A 19,015-nucleotide genomic window follows, 5' to 3' on the forward strand; every position below is an offset into this window, starting at 1 on the left:
CAGACATCTCAGTCCAGAAATGTGCAGTTCTAGGCACAGCCAAGATACTGCGCAGAACCCTCAAGCTCCCAGGCCTCTGGTAGAGGACCCGAGCTCAGAGGATGAAACAAAGACCACCCGCGGAGGGTGAGAAGGGAATTTTATTATATATATATATATATATATATATATATATATGCATATTTTTTAGTTGTGTAAGATAAATATTTTATAAATATTTTATAGTTACTGATAAGTAAAGTTGTTTCGTTCATTGTTGTTGTCCGATTGGTGACAGATTTCCGCTCTGGAGCGCAAAAATCTTTGCCCATAGACTCTCTTTAAAAGTTGTACATGCGCAGTAGCTCCTCTTCAATACAAGAGATAGGACCGTTCTGGGGCGCACCTCTCCTGCGCCCAGAGCTGAATGCAGCTGGATTCGCATTTTACCACCCTCCCGCCGCCGGAGGGTGGGACTCTCACCATGGGTCTGATGTCACATCCGTCTGTCATAAAGTTTGCCTGACTGACAGGTCGAGCCGCGGGAGTTGGAGACAATTGGACAGAGATGCAAAATGGAGCAAAAGAAATTAAATAATTCAGTGAAGTCACTTCAAACAATACCTTTTAAGAGAAGAACATATCAGGAGAAGCTAGAGGTGAAAGAGCTCGGACCTGATCAGCCAAACATTACAATTAATCAGCAGTCCAAAGACAGAGGGAGAAAGTACACGCTGTCTTTTTCTAGGACCTGGTTTAGCAACAAGGCTTGGCTAACTGCATGTAGCGAGGCTAATGCTTTATTCTGCTTTCCATGCCTCCTTTTTCAAACATCAGGATCTGACCGAGCATGGATTAAGACAGGTATGACTGATTTAAAGCACTTTTCAGAAAAGGCAAAGAAGCATGAATAATCTGGGATCAACATGGAAAATGCACTGCGACTAGCCATGTTTGGGAAAATAAACATTCCATCTAAGCTTGATGAAGGCTACAGGGTAGGGATCCGTAAGCACAATGAGAAGGTTGACAAAAACAGGCACATTCTATAAAAAAAATAGACTGTATCAAGTTCTGTGGTGCATTTGAACTTACCCTGCATGACCATGATGAAAGTAAAAGCTCAGAAAAACCAGGTGTTTTTAGAGGATTGGTGGATTTTGTGGCATCACTAGATGCAGTTTTACATGAGCACATGCAGACTTCCACTGTGTTTAAGGTAACATCTAAGACTGTGCAGAATGAAATCCTTGACTGCATGCTGTCAGTTTTGAAAGAGTGCATCATTGAAGAAATCAGGAGTGCAGACTTTGTCTCCATCCAGGCTGAAGAAACGATGGACATTTCCACTCAGTGTCAGCTGGTGCTTGTGATCCGCTACATTGACAAAGCCCATCATGTCCAAGAGAGGTTTTTTGAATTCATACCTTTCCAAAGTGCCACAGCTGATTCCATCGCCACAGCACTTCTGGATAGGTTGAGCTCCATTCTCCCTGATGACCAGAAGAATAAGCTCATTTCCCAAGCATACGATGGTGCAAGTGTCATGAGAGGAGCCACAGGTAGTGTACAGAAGAAGACTCAAGATGTGTATGTAAATGCACACCATGTCCACTGCTATGCTTACCAACTTAACCTTATCATGCAGCAGGCGACTTCCCATATCCCAAAAATGAGTAGTTTCTTCTCAGACCTGGCTGGATTCTCAGGCTTTTTTTCCAAGATCTCCAGAGAGAACCAGCATGCTCGATAGAGTGGTGGCCCACAGACTCCCGAGAGCAAGCACAGTGAGGTAGAACTTCCACAGACGAGCTGTGAACACCGTTTTTGAGCACAAAGAAGACCTCCAGTGTTTTGAAACCATCAGGGACTCAGGAGAGTTTGATCCTACCACTGTTAGAGAAGCTGGAGGGTTTGTGAGGCTGCTGGAGGATGATAGTTTCAGCTTCTTCCTGAAACTGTTCCATCTCATCATGCCTCATGTGGACATTCTCTACAGCCAGCTCCAGAAGAGGACCATCAACTCAGTCTTTGTTCAGGGAATCATGCAGCAGTTCACAGACAACATACAAAAGATCAGGTAAATTAATGTGTATGTTGTGCTGATTAATATAACTGCTATTTTGTTAATTTCTATTATGCTTGAACGACTTTACATTTCTTGTTATTTTACCTGGCAACTAAAGATGAACTTTTCTCTTCTGGTTCTGTTCAGAGAATCCCTCCCTACTCTCTGTGGAGAACACAGTGAGGGTAGCCACAGAGGTGAGATAGAAGCTAAATGTGTGGTGTAGGTCTTTTACAATGTTTTGAATCATAGTAGGGCTGTATTGTGAAAAAGTGGGGTGCACACCTTAGAAGACTCCCTACATAATATAATAGTCTACTTTTTATAGTTTCTATGTGAATTTGCATCATTGCTATTAAATTAACACATATACTCATAAAATAAATAGTTTTTGTATATTAAATAATTAGAAAGCTGACTAATAGCCATCTCCATATTGTAATAAACTGGTGCATTCATATTTTAGGTTTGCAACACCATCTTGGGCCATGCAAAACAGATTTGCCTTCACAAAGCATCTGAGTGCTCAGTGCTTCACTGTTGCAGGCAGACAGATTCCAGCAGTACCACAGCCAGTTCCCTGAAGCAGCACTGAACTTCATCATGGAGGCTTACCCACTGCTGAACAACAACAAGCGGAAAACTGAACTGGCACTCATCTACACAAATGAGGAGTTCCAGAGCTGCAGTGGTGTTGTGGCTCTTTACCAGCTCTTCATGGGGAACAATCTTCAGGACACCTTCTCAGAGACTGTGGCTCTGCTGAAGATCCTCATCACAACTCCTATGACCACAGCTGAATCTGAGAATTGCTTCTCAAGGCTGAACAGAATCAAGACCTTCCCCAGGAACATGATGTCACAGTTATAGCCCCCCATGGAGAAAACTCCACCAGCCATCACTGGCTCAGATCCAAATATTTCCAGGATCCTCTTCTGCTCAGAGACTGTAGCTGTTTCTGCTGCTGTTAGTAGACTTTTTGACCTCTGTGTGTTGGGTTTTCAGCTGTTTTATCACATTACTTATGTTGAAAGTGACAGATTTCCTCCCTCTTCCTGAAAGCTTTGCTAAGCAGATTTTTCAGTCTGCTTTATTTTGGTGCCGTGGTTCACTTTGAAATCTCGCCACACAGCTGACACTGCTCAGCTGAGGGGTGAACTTCATGCTGTCATAAAGGGGTATCGGAGCTGTGATACTGGAACACATTGGCCCGGTCCCAATACTCGAACTTACACCCTTGTTCCACCCTTGTGTCCTTCAAATGCGCGTTCATGCTGAAGGGTTTAAGTGCGTAGTGTCTCCCAGTTCTCCAGAGTGCTCCCCCCCCCTTGTGTACTACATCCGCCCTTCGGCTTAGCCCGCATCCAGGTGAACTTCGGCAAAGTATTTACCAACAATTCATTGCTGCATGTGACATTTAGATTTTTTTTTTATTAACAATGAAAAGGGTTTTGAATTAAACGGCAGAAATATGGCAGTTGTGACAGAGCAAGCTGCGTCTGTCACAAAAAAGCAGTTTTTAAATGTAAAGTATTGAAATTATTCTTCTTTCACTCTGCTGTATATGTGTGAATACTATCAAACTTTGCTCCGTGTTCAACAAGTCATAAAAATAAAAAACACATTTGAACAGCCAAATATGACTTTGGAAAGCAAAAATACCTATACTGTACTTTTAAAATTGTACATCTTCTTAAAATACCAAAACAGCGACCAGTTAGCCATGTTGAATGTCACAGTTACGACGCAGAGGCGCACGTAGATGATGTAACCCCTACTGTCCCAATTCTCCAATGTCTGCATGCTTGTAACCTGCGCACACAAACCCTTCTGTGCACTTTGACTGAGTACACACTTCATAGAGGGGCGTAGGGTGTAGTGAGAGTATTGGGACCTGGCCTTTGAGTACAAGTACGGGCACATGCTGATGAAGGAGGCTGTTTATGTGTAAAAGAGGGCTTTTCTGCGGTGCTTTAATAGTTGTTTGTTCTGAAGCGTGTTTTCAGCCGAGGAGCCACCAAAGCCAACCAGTAGCCTAGCATTCAACAGATCGCTGCTCGAGTCACTTTGTACCTCAGCAGAACTGCCGTCAGCTGCAGCGTTGTTGATGAAGTCCAGCTTCAGCCGCCTCTCCATGCATTCCAGATCAGCCTCGGACTTCAGGAACTGCAAACACACAGAGCAACTCTTCATCGGGAACTCACTTCACCCGCTTCCTCCTGATAACCAGGAGGAATCAACAGGACTGGATTTATCTCTGATTAATTCGTTTAGATTTCTACACCAACAACAGAAGGTCTTTTTTGAGAGGAAAAGAACAAAAAAAGGTGGGCGAATAAATAAAAGGGTTTGCTCAGAATTAGGTCAAAGACTGAAAAATAGGTTTCTGAACCTGCTGGACCCTGTTCAGGGTTGTAGAGCAGCAGCAACACAAAACCGTGACATGTAGGGCTGCCAGCTGTCCCTTAAAATAAGGAATCGTCCCGGACTTAAAACTAAAAAGACTCATTCCTTATTTAGATGATAAGGAGCACACTTTATTCCTTATTTTTAAAAGCTAGTGCTAATCTCTGTATACTGTAGGTGAAACAGTAATTTTATCAAATCAGAGCTGAAGAGTCACGTCTTGTTTCCTGCAGGGAAAGATGTTGAACACAAGAAAATAATTTGGTTAAGTGAAGCTAGTAAAAAGTTTGTCGTTTAAGCTACTTTTTATTTCAAAGTGACAGAACATGTCAGACATAAACAAGAGAAACTGCAGTTTCTACAAAAATACAGTGACTGCTGAGAGCAGAGTGACTTCTGACATTTGCTGAAGAAGCTGAAACTGAGTTGTTGCAGCTAAAACAAACAGAATATTAGCCAAAATAAAAAATGACCAAAATGCTAGCTAAAAGCTAAAAGTTGCTGAACTGACAGTGATTCCTGTTTTTATTGTTTTAACTCTTCAAACATGGGTCTGTTCGTCCAGTTCATTGGTGCATTTTCCTTGATGATATTGCTCATAATGAGGGTGTCAAACAGCTAAATATCATGTAGACAAAAACAGTACCCCCTGCCTCTGCACCACCCTGTCCAGTCACTGCTCTGTACTTCAACAGCTGAAAGCTGGCGAGTCTGATGTGAACGAGCGTATCAGAGCATTCTGGTTCCTGATCAGGGGCGGTTCTAGGAGGTGTCACGGTGGGGCTGCTGCCACGGTAAAAACAATGTCCTGACACTCCTTTTGCCAAATTATTTGTAGGCTGGTTCATACATTTTTGTACATTTTGCTCAACGTTTTAAAGTCAAGAATATCTCCACAGAACTATCTCATTTGGAGCTCACCGATTTAAAATGTGCAAACACCCATCTTTATTTTTAAATGGTTTAACTCGCCAACTGGACCTGGAAATTAGAAATACTCTGTATGATTTTATTCAGAGAATGCACTCATTGTTATCAGGTCACTGATGAGACAATAACTTATATTTATACAGGTTTTCCTTCCTATGATGCATCTTGTACAACTGGTTAATGGTCTGTGAACAAAACAAAACAAGGATTGTTCTATTTTGTTTTATTCTCTTCTGTCCACAGAGTAAAAACAACAAACAAACAACATTAAACTGTCTATTATCTCTATCATGTAAAGTTAAAATGACTTAAATGTAAATCCAAAATTCTGGTCCAGGATGTCTTTATGAATCACACAGAAACATTAGTTTTCTATGTTTCAGCTCTATCCTTTCATCAGAGATTAGGAGAGGACAACCCTTACAGCACATAACACACAGGCATAAAGATCGATTTAAATAAAAAATAAAACTATAGTTCGGTCAGAATGAGGCTGTTGTTAATGGACAGACACATAGACAGGAGCGAGGTAAACCGACAAGTTTCTGATTATTAAGATAAACAGAATATAAGTCGTGTCCCTTTCCTGAGTCTCTGTGCCTCCGGCCATCGAGGAAAAGGTGAACTTTATCAAATATATCCTAAAAACTTGGTTTAAAACCTGTTTCACTTTTCACTCACCATCGCCTCTAGCCTTTCAACCGTTGTCTCCATCTTGAATAGCTCGGAGCGTAATTCCGCTTCTTTGATTGGTCAACTGTTAAGAATGGAGAACGCTGATTGGCCAGCTGAGTGGGGCCGAACTGTCTGCTGCGACGTTCAATGACAGCTGAGACATCGGATTTCCCACTAGGAAAGCAAGTTAAACAAAGCAGGGCTTCCTTCCTTTAGCCTAGCTTCATAAAGCCTAAAACTAATAAATTACTCGTACTAGCACGGTGGTTCTGATGTTTCTTTGTTAACTCAGACCTTTTGTTTTAGCCTCTGTGGAGGTTAGAGTGGATACACATCATTTGAAGCAGGCTTACAAGAGCCGCTGGCAGGGTGGGTGAAGTTTGAGTTCTAGCCGCCCCGCTCAGATCCGGTGGCTAAACCACGTGACTGAAGTGAACAAAACACAGCTGTGAACACGCCAAGGCCCAAATGTAATCAATAAAATCAGTAAATCAGGTGAATTTAATAAATTGCAAGCTCTAAGTCTTTTACACAAGGATATAACGTAAACGTCTGTCTTAAAACAATGAGGATATTTCATACATTACATATTTATAATAAAAAAAATCTGAGCATTTGCATTTCACTCTCCGCCTTTTATCTCAGTTTTGCTAAATTATCTCATGTTGAAAAATGAGTTGCATCCATTTTGGTCAAACCTTAAAATTAATATTAAACACAGTTTCTAGTGATATCATGAGATGTCACGCTCAGTTTGTGTTGCAATTATTACCACATCAAATATTATTTCAGTATCTGTAAAACTGACTGTGTTAGAGCCAGTTTTGTTTTGGCTAGTTCTGCTGAGCTGTGGCAGCCATCTTGAGTTGGAAAGCAGTGTTTCTCACAAAAAATAAGGACTCCAACACACCTAGCAAACTTTTTACACCAAATTTATTCTGTCATAGGGTATTATTTGTTTATTTAGCAGATGGTTTTGAAATGAACACATTCTTCATTTTCCACAGGTCATATTAAAAAATACAGCAGATCGTACATAAATATTATACATTAGTTTATTCTGTGTTTGCAAAAAAAACCAAAACAGACAACAACAACAAAAAAAAAAAAACAACAAAAAAACAAATCATTCTCCAAAGTCTACAGTTTAAAAAACAAAGTATAAACATACAGACAGATTTTTTTCTTTTTAATGGTTTTGATTTAGAAAAAAACCCAAGCTGTGAACCCCTCCCCCAGCAGAAGATGTTAAAGTCACAGAGCTGCGGTCACATGTAAAAACTCCTCCTGGACAGAAGAGCAAAGGGAGAACTAGCAGTCCCTGCGTGGGGGTTCAGGTCAGTGAATCATTTCTGGGACGTCGGTCTGAGGCTGCGGCGCAGGGAGCTCCAGCTTCTCGCACTCCATCAGCTTCAGACTCAGATACTGGGCGATCTCATTCGGGTCCGTGTAGAGCGCTACAGGGAGGTTCTGCACGACACACAGACGGCCATGATTAAAAACCACAAACAAATACAGGAACTAAAGGCCCTTAAAGGAATGCATATCACCCGCCGCCATTCGTGTCAAGAGTTTAAGACAGAGTCACTTTGGTCACACCTTGTAAATGGCATTTTGCATGATCATGTCAAACTGAGACTTTGTTAGACAGGTTAGTGCTCAAAGTATGTGTTGAGGAAGACTCTCAGCTACTACCACATCAAACTTTACATCAATATCTGTAAAAGCGGCAGAGTTGGAGCTATTTCCGTGTTGGCTAAGGTTGATAAGATGTTGCAGCCATCAGGTGTAGATGTATAAAGTTTGTCTAGTGGTTCACTGGATATTTTACTAACAGACAGAGTTGACTCCAACAGTTAAAGTCAAAGTTTTAAAAACAGATCTTATGCAATCAGTTAGCGCTCAGTGTATGTGTTGAAGAGGGCTCTCACCAAGTTTAAGCTTCATATCCATAAAACTGGCTGAGTTTGAGCATGTCAACTAGCTGTGGCAGCCATGATAATTTGCCTTTTAAAAAACAAGTGTTTGGGGTCAGTTATGATCTCTGCAGTAAACAGCAGAGAGGGTTTTTTGTTGGGGAGAGTTGGTTTATTTACATGGAGGGGACAGGACTTAAAACTTGTTCTGGAACCAGTTGGCAGGCAAGCTGGACCCGTTCCAGCTTTAACTTCCTGTTGGAGGTCAAACTGTTGCTTGTTTGTTTGTTTGTTGTTTGACCGTCGATGGTCCGTACCTGATAAGAGTCAGGTGTATCAGTTGGAATCATGAAAGCTGTTCAGATGAAGAAACATCTTCAAACATAATAAAGTCCTGCTGCCTCCTGGTTCTATTCATTATTCTTCACATAAACCATGCCACTTCTGTCTTGCAGTTTTGAGGTGTTCTTCTGGTGTTAGCTTGGATGCCATTTTGATCACCCACAGCTGAAAGGCGAAGGTGAGCAATCATGTTTTGCCCTGTCCCTGTGTTTAGTTTAATTGCTGAGGCTTCTACATGACGAGACAGCAGTGGAATTAAAATGTCTCCGTAGATGATCTCAGCTCATTTTCATCAGTAATCCTCCCAGGAAGTGACGACTGACAGGTGTAGGATTTTAATAGCGGCTGATTGTTGCAGTCTGTCCACCAAAGGTTTGATTTATTTCTCTTTACAGAATTGTACATCTATCAGTGTTGAGAGCACTGAACAGGAAAGGCTCCTCCAAATGTGTGAAAAACCAGAAGCAGCGAAGTGGGTCTATAGATCTTTTTTAAATTTTGTAAGCATTTTACACCTATTTTGTTTTGTTTTTTGTTTTTTTTTTGTATTTGCTTTCCTTCTTTTGTACTTTATAGTTTATGTAAACTGATGGAAAATTTAGATCCTGTTTTCATGTGATCATTCATGAGCTGTTCATTAACGCCAACATGTCAGTTTTTATAGATATTAGCTGTCATGGTCAGGGTTTTGACCCACTCCTCGCAGACTGCACATGATATGCTTAATACCAACCTTCAGCTCTGATATTCTGCTCTCTCTTGTGGTGAACTCTCGCAGCATATACTCTCTTCCATTCTGCAATCAGAAGTACAGTTTTTACTTTGATTATCACATTGTTGATGTGCACAGCAACATTCAGACCTCGGATCTTTCACTAAAGGCCCTTATTCACACACAGGCAGTCTCTGTGCACAGACGTCCTGATGAAGTGGACTCTATTCCCTTTATTCACACATGGAGACACTTCAGTGCCTTACACACAGGGGTTGTGAAATCTGCAAAGTGACAACAGCATCATTGGTCATGGGGCACTCCATTTGTACCCAGAAGTTGGAGTTTCCCAGGTCCAAGTCAGAAAAATCAGCTGGAATAACACCTGAAGTTAATTTTAACTCAGAAGGTTGGACATTCCTGACCTCCACACAGTCTCCACAGTAAACTTTCAGCCTCTATCTCATCCTGTCCTCTTTCACTCCATCATTGAACCTCCTCTGTGGTCTTCCTCTATTCCTCCTCCCTGGCAGCTCCATATTCAACAACCTTAGTCCAATATATCTACAATCCCTCCTTGGCGTATGTTTCATCTATCTCAGACTCATCTCTCTAACTTTGTCTCCAAACCCAAGCTGTCCCTCTGATAGACTCATTTCTAATTCTGTCCACTTTGGTCCCTCCCAATAAAAACCCTGCCTGCTCTCCCTTCTTCACCTCTCTTGTGTTCTGCCTGTTGTTTTGGATCTTTGACTCCAGGTTCTTGAACTCATGAGCCTTCAACACCTCCACTCATTGCAGCTTCACTGCTCCACCTGTCTCCCTCTCAGTCACACACATCAGACAGGATTTTGTTTTCCTTCTACTGACTTCCATTCTTCCAAACCTTTGAAGAGACAACACACAAAATAATACTGGCAGAACCTTGTAACCATAAACATTACCAGTTTAAGTGTACAAACTTTGCTAATAACCCTATGAAACATTAGCTTTATAACAACACAGTTTTAATTCATACATTTTTTTTATTTTTGATTGCATTAATTATTTGTAACAGCTATGATGAACATTTGCCATCAGCAATTATTTATACTTTTAATACAATTACTGGAGATTATTTGAGGACCCTCATTTGGTGTTTCACGATCCCAAAATGGGGTCCTGACTTCAGATTTGGAAACTACTGCTCCAGTGTACACCTCCACCTCTCCAGACTATTTTCCACCTGCTCCCTACTCTCACTACAGATTACAATATTGTTTGCAAACATCATAGTTCATGTGGACTCCACCCTGATGTCATTTGTTGACATGTCCCTTTGCAGTGCAATGAGAAGCAAGTCTTTCTAGAGCCACAAAAATTCAATTCCATTTTCCTTTACTCTGAGCATGTCCCTATTATTTGTCTGAACATGGCAGCATCCTAATCAAAGTGAGGTCTGGATCAGGCAAATCTCAGAATAATGCATGTTGATTTAGATTATTAGTTATCCAGGACATTGTAAATCCTAAGAATTTAAAAGCAAAACATCTGAACTTCTATTCTGTAGCTAAAGACATTTTGATTTTAATTCAGAACTGGAGAGTGTGGATTTCCAAAAAAGAAAAATAGTGGCTGGTAAAACATTTTATCTGTTTTAATACAGAGATGCCGCTGATTGCAACCATTTGTAGTGCACATGTGTGATTTCACACCAATGCCAACGTATCCAAAAGCTTTCACCTTGAGACCTGGGTTCAAAAAGTTTTAGTGTCAGAGAATCCAATGGCTGTTGTCACAAACAGAAATGTTCCAGTTTTACCTAAAACAGTGCTGCGTAAGGAGCGCCTCAGATTTCAGCTTTCTAGATTTCACAATGGAGCAGTAAGCCTGATACCAATCATTTTCACTAATTCACACAATCATGCATGTAGCAAAAACATCTCTTTGTGAACCAGGACAACAAAGACCCCAACTACCCTCAGGAGGGAAGGGAGTGAGATTAAACTGCATGTGAATTTATCTTATGCAGTTTAAAGCTTGGAACTCCACAATCTGCAAATTTTGATTTGAAAAAGCTTCCAGGATGGTAAACAAAACATCTTCAGCTCCAGAGTACAAGTCCAGTTGTTTTATTTTTCAGAAGTGCTGTGTACAATCAAATTTCTAGTACAGATCAACAGCAGTTACACCCTACTTTCCCTACATACGAATTAGTTTAGTAACACTGATAAACATCAACTTGCCTCATAATACAGTCGAGTGTCGTTTATTCTGATCAGCACTCTATCCACACGTAGGAAGAAACGAAGCAACAAGAAGAAACTGGTGGGCATCACCCGCTGCGGCATCAAAACAAAACAAGAAATAAAATTCACAAGGTTTTTAGTCACTGTCCAAATGCAGCATTATATAACTGTACAGTTTACTTCAGACATTCAGTTTTAAACTCAGGATCACAGCGTTAACATTTCCAGAATCCACCAGTAGCGTGCATTTAAACTCTATATAGTGCCAGTCAAAGGGACCTGGACTCACTCTGTTCATATTTTGGATATGTGAAGGTTAAAAATAGCTGCTGAAGTGGAAGGAGAAACTCCCGCTGCCTGACAGCAAGACTGGGGAAAATGTTCTGGTGCCAGAGTGGCCTCAGCCAGAAATGTAATGCTAAATAACAAGCATTTTTTACTTTTAGACAATATACCTCACAATTTACACAAGTTAATTTGTGTACTTATTTATGTATTTACTTATAATTTTATTTTGATTAACTTATTTAATGTTATCTTGTCTCTAATAAGTTGGGAGAGGGACAAAGGATTATAGCAGAGAGATTGTTCTGGAAGATTCTGCAGTTAGGAGACTGATTGGTGACTTTGTGAAAACTACTAGTCCAATTTTTGTGTTTTGTTTTTATTGGTGGTCTATTTATACTGTTTCTGAATAAAATTGGAATGAAACAAACTTTGTGAGGGTGTTGGGTTGGGTTTGAAAGGAGCATCACAAAGGCACACCCAGGAAACTTACAGGCCAATAACTGTCTCTATCTGACCCGGGGGAGGGTAATAAAAAAACAAATGAAAAAAATCAGGCTATAAGTCATTCTTTATGCAGAGCCGAAACATCTGCTTTAATTTTGAACCCAGCTTTTGAGTGCTTTTATTTTGATGGCAAGTGGCTGTTTATGCCAGCAGCTTTTGTGTGAGTGCTGCAGCCTCTGCCCTGCTGAGCAGCTTGTAAGAGGTTTAGTTTCTCTCATGTTGTCAAATGTTAAAAAAAAAAAAATGACACAAAATGTAGTTCCTAACTAGATGTGGACTTAAGTAATTATTTACCAGGACTTCAAAATGCACCTTAAAGCTATAATAGCTGCAAAATGTGCAATTTTTCATTGCTGTTTTTTATTTTAATTTTCCTATTAAGACTGTCTACATCATTAAATGATTGTTTGGAGGTTAATGTAACTCAAACTTATCACAATTTTAGTAAAAATTGCTTTAGAGAACAGGAAATATTCCTTGCCTTTGTTGACAACTGAATTCGGTGATAAATTATGTAAATCAGAATATCTCAGCACAGCTCGTGTGCATATAATCTTAGCCCCAACTTTTGCTTTACTGCTCAATTTCTTCCCCCAGAATGACTCTCCTCCTCACAGCTTTCAGTCGTTGTTTCTTTTCAGAAGAACTTCATCTTTTCTCTTTCGACCTGGTGTCTGATTCCTTTGTTCTCCTCTCACTCCATTTACATCCAGAAATTATTTTACCGACTCAATATTCGTTACGCACCGAGATCATCTGAAGTGAACTTGTCAATGTTTGAATCTAAACAAACGACTCGTAATTGTTGGCAACAAAGCATGACTCTGCTGATTGTGCTCATTTGTTACAACTGCTTTGTTTTCAGCTAAATATAAATTCAGGCCATTCTTCTTATGCAACCCTCGCAGGAAGAAGGCACTCACAATTTTGACACTAATCATGGAGACTCCGTGATCATGTAGCTCATCCTCAAACAGCAGCACGTCTTCGAAGAACATGATGTGTTCCCGCGCTTTCAGTTTCTCCATGTTGATACGCTCTGTTGTCTTTGTCACCTTCATACAAACACAGAGATGGTAAACATAATCGTCCTGTAAATGTCCTGAGACTCTGCACCATAAAACTGTGTTCAATCATCTTTAAAAAGAACCTGAAAACTGAAAAGACCAACCTTCATCTGCAGACTGTCTCCAATCAGAGTTCCTCTGTAGTCTGTGGAGTATGTCCAGTCAAAAGGTCTCACCACCTCATTCGAGACTTCAGAGTCAGCTCTGAAATTACAGACGGACTACTTTCTTTGTACAGTGTTGCCTTGCACATGTGTAACATTTTTACAGTCAGCATAGGACAATTTTTAATGTTTCCAGGAGATCGTTTACATGTAAAAAAGATCTGAAACAACAGGATGTTGGTGAATGCCACAGATATGCTGCAGCTATGACAAATGTCAAAACAGAACCACTAAGACCGCTACGTCTCAGCAGTGCAGAATACACCTTGCTTACACCGTAACACGCTGTAACGTTCCTGCCGTTCAGCCCAATACATTCACAATATATGTAATGAGAGCTCCCTGTGAAAGTTATCAGTATGTCATATACATCATAATGCTTTACTTTTTACAACATTTACTTAATTTCTTCACAATTTGACCCACATAAATAGAATTTTAAGGCACGCCAACACAGGTGACAAACAAAACCGTGCAAAAGGAGCATAAGCTTGGATATTGTCTCTTGAAATTCTCCTTCAGTCACCTGAAGATGTGCTTGAATGGAAAATGTAATCAGCGTCTCGGTAACTCTAAACCAGACAGAAATCTGTTTCCTCAGAGTGCTGAGGTAGTCTGTTGAGGAACATTCAGCTTTAGCTCGTCTTACCTGCTCTCCAGCCATTCTTGAGCACAAGCCACCTTTACAGAGTCCTCCATGTTGTTGACTCTTTTCAGGGCGTCGATGGCGTTAAACTCAATGCCAAAGCCATCGATGTGTTGGATTCTCAGAATGTTGTCCCCAAACAACATCTCTGGGAGGGAGGGCATGTTCAACTCCTCCCCTAACCTGGGAAGGCAAGCAGTAAACATCTGAGAGGGGTACTACGAAGTAAGTTCAACAAAGCTGGGCTTTCTATCTGAAGCCTGGCTTAAGGTGGTGTCTCACTGGGCTGTGACTGTTGGAGACTCCAAATTGGAGAAAATACATAAATTTTCTGTTGCAGTCTCATTGAATTCTGTGCGTTTGCCACCAAGCAAGCTGTGTGGCTGCATTTTGAGCAACCAGTTTTTGTAAATCACCACTTATTTTGTGTGCACAGCTGATAAAATAATATTCTAGGCTGTGCACATTATTTTGTTTGGGCTACCCACATCACTCCCAACTCAGCCTGCTTCATCCACACCCCAGCAGCCACTCCACATTTTGTGACTTAATATGCTGGAGTAAACTTTAGGAATGAAGACCGGGAGATCTGAACCAGTTTTTCAATATTTGTGTGAATGATGAGTCAGCGTTCACACTATTGTTTTCCTTTTTATAGTTTCTCCTGTATGACTTTTTGGATTCTAACTGCTTCTGGATACTTTCAGCTATTTCAGCCATTCATATTTTAAAATGTTCATCTTATTTAGGATATTATGACTTTAACACTTTCATAACTTTTATGCTTTTTGAAATGATTGAATTTTTTTTATTTTTTTTGTCATTGAAATTAAGGAAGAACTTGAAAAGCTTTGTGATTTTTTAAAATATTCTTCAGTGTACTTGACCAATTTTTTTAGCTTTAAGCTAATGTTTTGTTAATTATAGCTTTTAATTACTGCTTTGCCAATTTTAGCTATTAGCTACTGCTTACCCAACTTAGCTTTTAGCTGTTTTGCTAATTGTAGCTTCAGCGCTCTTGTGCAGGTGTTAACACAGCTCTAACATGCTATAATTTATAGAAACTAAATTAACATGTAAATAAAAGAGTTCTGGTCAAATTGGATTATTTTACTTAGGATTGACATCCACATATTTTACATTTAACAGAAAAAATGCTTAAATAAAAATATATCCATGAATTATCTCTACGTTATGGTTAAAATTAAGTAAATAAATTCCAACATTTGATGACATATGGTCCTGTTTTCACCAGGTACTATTCAGTGAAGTGAAACAGACATGCTCAGTGGCCTAGTGGTAGAGTATCTGCCCTGAAACTGGGAGGTTGTGTGTTCAATCCCCGGCTGTGTCATACCAAAGACTGTAAAAATGGGACCCATTGCCACCCTGCTTGACACTCAGCATTAAGGGTTGGAATTGGGGGGGTTAGACCACCAAATGATTCCTGAGCACTGCTCACTGCTCCCTTTTAGAGAACAAATTTCACACACTCAGGTGTGTGACAATCAGTTGTACTTTAACTTAATACAGATAGGATGCTTTGAAGATGAGTTTAAATAACTTCAATATTTAAATAAGTTTAAATATTAAAGACCTATCAATCCATGAAGGAATGCACATCACCCACTGCCTTTAATAACAAAGTTTTAAACTAAGATCATTTTATGTTGAGAAAATGAAAAAAAAAAAACAAAAGAGAAAAGATTTTAGGTCAAACCTCAAAAACAACATTATGCCTAATATCATGTGACACTGGCAGCCGTCTTGAATCAGACTGACTGCAAAAGTTAATCAGTTGTAGATGTGCATCCAATGATTATTTCCTGAAAGTTTGCTTTTGAGTGATGGGCAGTAATGCCTTTACATCCTGTTGTGTCACTGATGCATAATTCCCCAGTTTCTCTGTGAAAGAAACCACATGCTACAAATGTAAAGTTAAAAATTCCTGCAAACAAACTGGTTCCTGAAGGAGTCCTACAGAAGCGGAGTGAAGTCAAAGACAAATGTCTCACCGTTCGATGTCTTTGGACTTCATGATGTGGTTTTTGGACGAGATCACGGTCCATGGTCCAAACGTAAAGTTCTTCTTACTGCTCTTGAAACCGTGTGACATCATCTTGGATGGGGCACCAACACCACCTACATGACATTATGGGTTGTTTTTACAAACACATCCTAACACAACGATCAGCCTGTTCTCCTGCCTGATAACACCCACTGTGACACCGTCTGAAAGGATCCAGTTTGATAACTGGGCTCAAACTTTGGTTTGCCCCCATCTGACGTTTCACGGTCCAGCTGCATTCAGCTCTCCTTAGACCGGCTATGTTGTTGACTTAAAATGTGATGAACAGACAATTCATCAAAACAAATCCATGATTTTCTGCAACAACTAAGAGATCAATAACCATGGTAACACAAGATAAATGCTGTAAGTGCATTAGTGATAAATAAATAACTGATATCCAACAAGGATATCATTTAAAATTTCATGTTTTTATATGTGATTTGAGTGCTGTGTTTTATAAACCTCCTGAACACAATGTTCCTGTCATTCAGCTGTGAGGATGAAGAGAAAGAATCAGGACAGCCAGGATGGAGACAGGTTGGTCCAATATGAGTTAGAAGTGTAGGAACAGCTACTTAATACCAAAAGATTTATTTTAAAATATTGTTTATATTTAAAAAAGTGCAGTAGCAAGATGTGTAATTTATTCAAAGCTAATCAATAATAATTGCTTGACTATATGATTTGAAGGAGAAACACAAGTAAGGAATGAAGGAGTTGCACCCCTGCGTGTCCACTTTGCAAATGAATCATTCGTGTGCAAAGCTGCTGCTGATCCCATCCTAGATTACAAAGCAGAATGTAAATATAATTTTAATATATTGCTTTTCACTGACTCTGTTGTGCTAATATAAATTCTTGTGGTTCCAACCCCAGATAAAAGAGGAGGGTTGAATGTAGAGCTGGCAATTCCCCGACACAAAACTGTCTTTTGGTTAAATTTGATATTCTAACAAAATAATTTATGTAGTGTGGGTTCAGGCAAAGCAATAAAGTTAGCCATTTTTTGTCTTGCCAACGTTGATATTCTTTACTCCTACAGTCTGACCAACATCACCAAATATGCAAATTAGGTGATGATGCCATCTAACGACTTCTAGTGGCTTAAAATCTCATTCCAAGCTCAGATCAAAACTTGAGAGCCCTGTTTATAAAACTGGCAGTTTCGTCTGTCTTCTCTATATAAAACTAATGATTATTACTTTTTGAAGGGCAGTTTTGTTTACAGACTTAATAATCAGTCCTGTTTTGGTTGAATGTAGGTTTTATTTCCGTTTTTTTTTTTTTTAGTTTTTATTAAAGTGCATTTTTTGTTAACAGAGGCTGAGAGTCCATTTTATTTTTGTTTTCGGTTGTTTTGTTTATTTTGTGTTTGAGTGGATGTACTTACACTATTATGTTATTATCATTACATTAGTTTAAAACGCCCAGCAAAATTTGTTATCGCGACAGGCCTAGTGACAGCTCTGTGTGTGTATCTGCACTTAGGGCGGGGAAATGACAGCCGGTTGCTAAAACGATTTGGGGTACACATTTACCTGCCAGGTGTGAACACTCTCAGTCACAATTGACCACTTGCAGTCCAGTCACCCAGGACAGGTGTTCGTGGCAGGTCTAAAACACATAAATAAAGCAGGACTGAATTGATGTGAACAACATGATTAGATTAGATCCTGAATTAAATCATCCGGCTTTTTACTGCAGATTTATATCCGAACCAAGTGTTCCAATGCCCCTGTGATGTGATGTTACAGTCAGGCTCAGCCAACACACCTGCTTAACCTTTTGAAATCCCCCCACCCCCTTCTTTATGACTGGTTCTTATTAATAACACCACCTAACACGAGAACCGGTGCAACAGGTAATCCGGACCCGGAGTCTGTCTGTTGTGTTGAAGCTGACAACATGATGGGCTGTGGGCTCCAGAGGCCGGAGCTCACTGAACCCAGTCAACATCTAAAACCATCTTTTATTAGTCGGTAAAAACACGAGCCTACACACGGCTGTGGCTGAACAACCAGGAAGACCAAACTAACAAGAAAAAACACTGTAGCTGCTCTTTGTTACCTGTCAGGTTAGCGGCAACAGTAAAAACGGTTCCGTTGTGCTTGTTTGATCCTCTGCTGCTGCTTCTTCTTCGTCGGTGGGTTTGTTGGCGGTTGGCAGCCATTTTAAAATTTCATTACCGCCACCTACTGGATCGGAGTGTGTCTCAGTGCCTTGGACTGTATTATATAGAATACTATAACTATTACCAGTAGTACTAGTACTATTAGTAATAGTCTATTACTAATAGTATTTTAATACATGACTAGGAAATAGACATAAAACGGAAATTAGATTCTATTCCTTATATTAGTCTTTTTTAAATATTTAATTAATAAACTCAGTATGGTCTGTAATGACTCTCGCAGATTCTTCAAATTAATTTCAAGTTTTTCCTTTTTTATCTGCTTTACCATGTCCTTTCTTTGTTTCTTTTTTTGATGTCATTTCAGTCACGTTGTATTGTTTCTGGCTGATTGCGGTGTAAACATTACCCACTTTATTTACGAGTGTATAATTTAATCATGTGTGTCCAATCCTAAGTCAATTTATAATTGTTTTGTCCTGTCAATTTTTGCAACTCCTGCTGCTGCCCAAATCCTGAGCCAATCCCTCCTGCATCATACTTTGTTATCATAGCCATAACACATTTCTTTGTTGTTGTTTTTTTGTTGTTGTTTTTTTGTAAATAAACCTAACTTTTTCATGAGTCTCCTGAGAGTGTTTCCTGCATGTGGGTCAGACAACTTACTAAAACCATGACAACCAAAGCTAAAATGTGTAAAATGAGCTAAGCAGTTGCTAAGAGCTAAAATTAGTAAAATTGTGGCTAAAAACTACAATGATCAAAACAGTAGCTAAATGTAGCAAAGCTACAGCTAAAAGTTAAAATAAAGCAAGACAGGAGTATAGGAAGATAAAAACAGTGAGTATGCTGAAGATTTAAAAGAGAACAACGTGACAGAATTGAAGA

At 39.7% G+C, this 19,015-nt stretch overlaps 2 protein-coding genes across 3 annotated transcripts in view; both read right to left on the minus strand.

Moving 5' to 3' along the window:
* The window catches only part of ska2 (spindle and kinetochore associated complex subunit 2), an 18,354-nt gene extending 11,895 nt beyond the window's left edge, over positions 1-6,459 (minus strand). Inside the window, exons 1-2 of the mRNA XM_017435108.3 lie at positions 6,065-6,459; positions 4,121-4,213 (exon numbers count right to left, since the gene is read on the minus strand). Of these exons, the coding sequence (XP_017290597.1) occupies positions 4,121-4,213; positions 6,065-6,097 (126 nt within the window). The 5' untranslated portion in view covers positions 6,098-6,459. The remainder of the gene's footprint in view (positions 1-4,120; positions 4,214-6,064) is intronic.
* A 515-nt stretch (positions 6,460-6,974) lies between these two features.
* Positions 6,975-18,155, minus strand: tiprl (TIP41, TOR signaling pathway regulator-like (S. cerevisiae)). 2 transcript variants are annotated; one of them, XM_017435109.2, is made up of 9 exons: positions 18,064-18,155; positions 17,535-17,610; positions 15,941-16,067; positions 13,929-14,108; positions 13,220-13,319; positions 12,972-13,103; positions 11,254-11,349; positions 9,050-9,112; positions 7,096-7,528 (listed from the first exon to the last, which is right to left on the minus strand). In XM_017435109.2, the coding sequence occupies exons 3-9, from the start codon at positions 16,042-16,044 to the stop codon at positions 7,397-7,399; spliced, it is 807 nt and encodes a 268-aa protein (XP_017290598.1). In that variant the 5' UTR covers positions 16,045-16,067; positions 17,535-17,610; positions 18,064-18,155; the 3' UTR covers positions 7,096-7,396. The 2 variants fall into 2 exon arrangements, with proteins under 2 accessions (XP_037835149.1, XP_017290598.1); XM_037979221.1 differs by lacking the exon at positions 11,254-11,349 and having other exon boundaries at positions 6,975-7,528.
* Between the last annotated feature and the right edge of the window lie 860 nt (positions 18,156-19,015).

This window comes from Kryptolebias marmoratus, linkage group LG13, assembly GCF_001649575.2.
Source record: "Kryptolebias marmoratus isolate JLee-2015 linkage group LG13, ASM164957v2, whole genome shotgun sequence".
Classification (NCBI taxonomy): domain Eukaryota; kingdom Metazoa; phylum Chordata; class Actinopteri; order Cyprinodontiformes; family Rivulidae; genus Kryptolebias; species Kryptolebias marmoratus.

Excerpts from the sequence above, each read along its gene's own strand:
- tiprl (XM_017435109.2), bottom strand. The coding sequence starts at position 16,044 with ATGATGTCACACGGTTTCAAGAGCAGTAAGAAGAACTTTACGTTTGGA. Across the intron at positions 13,104-13,219 it reads GAGACAGTCTGCAGATGAAG|GTGACAAAGACAACAGAGCG; the intron begins GTTGGTCTTTTC and ends GTTTGTATGAAG. Across the intron at positions 9,113-11,253 it reads ACACTCGACTGTATTATGAG|AATGGAAGAGAGTATATGCT; the intron begins GCAAGTTGATGT and ends TTCTGATTGCAG.